The sequence below is a fragment of the Leiobunum rupestre genome, chromosome 5 (genome assembly GCF_980474605.1).
Source record: "Leiobunum rupestre chromosome 5, qqLeiRupe1.1.hap1, whole genome shotgun sequence".
Taxonomy (NCBI): domain Eukaryota; kingdom Metazoa; phylum Arthropoda; class Arachnida; order Opiliones; family Sclerosomatidae; genus Leiobunum; species Leiobunum rupestre.
In genome coordinates this window covers 21,966,144-21,970,798 of record NC_143388.1, presented here as the reverse complement: position 1 = coordinate 21,970,798, position 4,655 = coordinate 21,966,144, and the positions used below count along the sequence as shown (strand labels likewise).

Sequence of the window (4,655 nt, the reverse complement as noted above, 5' to 3'; positions counted from 1 at the left end):
ATATTATCCAGGACAGCAATCCCGTGCCTTACCTCGTACTAATATTGTCGTCTCCGCTATGTAACCCTCAACTTGGGGGTGGGGAAGGGGATGAACCGGAATTGGGTACAATATCCGGCTGGTTTTTCCGCTCGGTATTTGTCGGTTTAACAATTATCTAAAAGTCTGTGACTTAAGTTGTACCCAAAGTGACGTAATTCTACGCTTTCACCATTTTTTCAAAAGGTGGCGCTAGTAGTCGAGGGTTACGTTGAAAAGGATAGCTGTCCTGGCGAATCTTTTATTTGTCTATGGTCGTGCAAAGTGTGTGCCAAGAATATTTAAATAAAGCTCGTTGGGAGCATTTTCTACACTTAGTTTACATTTATTTATTACATGAAAATAGTGTGTTCCCAAGTGAACGTTATTATTAATATTATTAATAACCGGAAATTTTAAATCAATTTTGTATTTCTATTTTATAGGTGTATTTAAAGAATAATATCAGGAATGTCAATGTCATGGTGTTTTGTAGACAGAATGGTCTTTGACCTTTTGATACATTTTTTACGCGCTAAACAAGTGCTTTTGGCTACAATTTATGCGGAAGAGATTCGAAAGAGAAATACCAATAAAGAGTATCTTTTGAATGAGTTTAAAGCTATCAAGGAAGCTACCGACCATAAAAAACCCGAATGGAAGTCCATTACCTACTTATCGCTCGCCACGGACCCTCAACATTTATATCATGATTTGGACGTTAACATTGTACCCGAAAATGTTGTGGATATTGTTACGCTTACTGATTATGTTGACGAAGTTCTTATCGGTATGCATTCGCATTATCAATACTTACAAGTTAGTGAAGATCGAAACGACAGTGGTAACACGTTATTTGATTGTCTTCTAGGGAAAGTGTTTTTCGGTCGAGTACTGGCAGATGCCATACAGTTAACAGGCGTTGCCTTCTTGGCTGAAGATCCTGCCGGAGAACTAGCCATTCACGTGGTCGTCTACAACAGTCCCCATAGTTACTCTGCCTTCAGAGAAGGCACCTTTGTGGCCATTGTGAACCCTTATTTCGAAAGCACATTCGACGGAGACTTAGCTGTAAGTATCAAAGGCTTATGTATTAAACACTAAAATTAAATTTTTTTTCTGTATGAATTTACTCGTGGCACTATTGGCAATATAAATTATAATTGAAACAAATGGGTTTCAAACACATATCGTTAAACAAAGATTAACTACGTACTATCTTTTAATATATTGACTATACCATTAGTTGCGAAGCTACAAGGCAAGTGACGTAATCATTCTAAATGAAGACCTCTTGAAAGCCAGATTTCCTGACGTCAAGTGGAAAAGTTTGTCCAAAGCGAATAAGGCAAGGATTGGTTCTCGAAAGGGCAGAAAGAAATCGAGAAGCAAATTTGGGAACGAAAAAAAGAATGGCAATGAATACTTCACGGAGGGCAACTATATCGCGGCCATCGCATCTTACACCGAAGAAATGTCCCTGTGCACATACGAGGAGGACCTTCTGTTGAACCGCGCCATATGTTATCTGAAACTGGAAAACTATGATAGTGCGCTTAAAGACGCCTCCCTTGTCTTAGAGAAGAATCCTTTGCACGTCAAAGCAATTTGCAGTGTCGCCGAAGCGCACAACGGCTTGAAAGAGTACGACGAATCTAAAATGATCTTGCAAGAAAAGTTTAAAACTATCGTGTTCAAGGAAGACTTGGAGGCGCTGCTGAAATCGACAGAGGAATATATCACTCAGAGAAATTGCGGTCGATACGATATGGCGAAACTTCACGAGTCGATTGGGAAAGCTGTTATCCACGACGTCGCTGATTTTACAGGTCCCGTGAAAGTAACCGACGTCGGTAGGAAAGGGCGTGGATTAATCGTGACCGAAGATGTCCAACCTGGTCAGTTGCTATTGAGCGCCAAAGCCTTCGCCATCCACTTTTCCGAAGCGAACAAAAAGCTAACGAAGAAGTCTGAGAAATGTTTGTTGAACATCATCCAACTGAAAATCATCAAACACCCTAAGTTAGTCCAGGAGCTGTATGCGCTCACAGCTGGTCATGAATTAGGCCACCTGAATCCCAATTCTGACGGCGGTACCATCGTGGATCCTAAACGAATTGAAGGCATCATTAGCATCAACGGAGTGGATCAACAGAACGAAGACGGCTATTGTAGGGGACTGTGGATTCTGCCGTCCTACATCAACAACGACTGCTTCGATTGCAACGCCAGTGTCACTCTATTCGGAGATGTCGTTCAGGTCCGCTGCGTTAAACCGTTGAAGGCTGGAGACGAGGTTTTAATTCCGTATCGGAAGACGAGCAACCCATCGCGTCAACCAGTATTTGGCTTCCAAATGAAAGATTTCGTCTGCGAGTGCTCCCTTTGTCTTTGCGAGTCTCTGGAACCCGAAGATCGACGCGTAGAAAGAGACGCCTTGTTGAATAAGTATCAGGAGCTCCGAAATCCGAAGAAACTCAAACAGCTCCTGACAAAATTGAGGGACCTTTGCAAGGAATCGTCATACCCCGAGTACTACGTCGCCCTTCCTCAGTTGTCGTTGGCCAATATTCTTAGTGACAAAAACGACGTCAACAGAGCTATCGCGGCATATGAAAGATTTTTCGATGATCGAGAGAAATACGGTGGAGACATCACTACTCAGCTGTACCGCGCTAGTTTCAAGATGTTTTATCTGTATTTTTCGAAAGGCGACATGTTCAACGCCAGAAAGTGGCGCGATTTGCTGAGGGAATTCGTAAGGAAGAATTACGGAAGCTGCGAGGACGCTCTCTTGGAAACCATGTACCCCGGAAGCACTTCGTCTTTCAACTTGATCGATGCTTAAAGTTCTTTGAAACTGCTTTTAACGGAGAGTGTCCGTATGTTTTAGCGTTAAAACTCTTTATGTTACATTTCAAGTTTTTTGTTTTATTTCATTCATTTTAGTTAAACTTTTAACTACCTTTTAATTTTTATACATTTATTGTTACCATATTAGAGCAAAGTTAATGTTTAAATGTGTGTAATGACTATAAAACCCAGTCATATGTATAATAAAATAAAAACCCATTTTTAAAAGATTCGTATGAATTTGATTATCAAGTCCTCTTTACACATTGGAAAATTCAAATTATTTGTCTAAATTTCTAATTTTAGGTTTTTGAAGTGATAGCGATTTCATTTTGAATTTGTTTGCGATCTATGACCATAAATTATCATCAACCTAGCTCTGAGAAACATTCTTTATTCTTTAGAGGTCGTCAACGACCTTGGGATTTTAGTCGTTTTCCGTCAATTGACGAACGAAGAGCCAATTTTAAGACCGTTGATATTTTCAATTTTATCTGATCTAAGAAGCACCGATTAGGAAGAACTAGAACTATTTTTTTCTTAGCACACCCAGATACTATCGTGTCAGGAAAACCATTAAATGCACTGAACAAAACAAGCAATCAAACAAGGCGAACAGTAGAAATATTAGTTCCACATCGAGCCTCGAGGTAGCAGGGGAAATGCCCAATTTGGTGGGCCTCTTAGTGCCCATATCTCTAACGAAGCACTTAAGGGTCGATGTTCATCAGATATTTTTTAATCATTGGGACATATTATATTACACTGTCAACTCTTCTAAACTAATAACAGCTCTTAACATTTTGGGACGGAAAGGCAATTTCATTGTAAGTCGATATATTTCGCCATGTTTCAATTTGCTGTTGGGATGATAGCGTGGGAAAATAGACACATTTTAACTTTTCAGTGTTTTCTCCTCCAGCTATGGCCAAGGTTTAAAACTCTCGTACTATTAATAATGATATTCATAGAAGTACAAAAGTGAATTACGGTTATTTTTCCAAAGTACTTAATTTTAATATTATTTCTAGTAGAAACAAAATATAAATTGATAGATCACGTAACGTTCCTAATCTATGGTAGGTGAAGCGATACTGTAGAATTCCCAACTTCACTGCTTTTGAAACGAGTTTTGAAAGCGAAACTTATAATATTTTCAGGTGGAGGAAAATTGAAGTGACCTATCATGTAACGTTTGAAATCTATCGAAGTCTATTCGAAAGTGAGGTTGCAATAAGCTTAAAATAAATACAACTGTACCCTTCTCAGACCATGCTTTTAAAACCGTATTTAGACCACGACAATGTTAACAATTAAATTAAAATATGTTTGATAAATAAAATTTCGTGTGTTAGCTTTCTCTTAGAAGGGTATACGCTCTTTAGGATATTAGCCTAGCTGATTAATATTATTAGATCGGAGATCTTTCGCCTACCGGATGCCGCTAAGGCCCGTGCCCGATTTAGATGCGTCCCCGCCAGTCCATCTCGCTGTACAACTCCCGTCCGCCATGACGACGAATCCCACAGACATCGCTGACGCACTCGCCGCAGCCCTGGCTGCTCTCACGCTTCAACAACATTTGCCCAAGTTCGATCCAGATTCAACCGTATCTTTTTTTCTCAACGTGCTCCAAGGCAAGACGCTTAATTGGTATGCCCGGGAAATTGAGAGATACTAATGCCGCTAGCCGTGACTCGGCGTCCTGGGAGACAACGATCCAATTAGAATTTAACCGCCCATCCAGGACTGTTTTCAAGGAATTACTTTCCCGTAATCAAACA

General features: G+C 40.1%; 1 protein-coding gene across 1 annotated transcript; it reads left to right on the top strand.

Moving 5' to 3' along the window:
* The first annotated feature begins 489 nt into the window (after positions 1-489).
* Positions 490-2,921, top strand: LOC149943808 (uncharacterized). Its single transcript, XM_090176206.1, has 3 exons — positions 490-808; positions 890-1,089; positions 1,265-2,921. The coding sequence occupies exons 1-3, from the start codon at positions 490-492 to the stop codon at positions 2,864-2,866; spliced, it is 2,121 nt and encodes a 706-aa protein (XP_090032332.1). The 3' UTR covers positions 2,867-2,921.
* Positions 2,922-4,655: the final 1,734 nt, after the last annotated feature.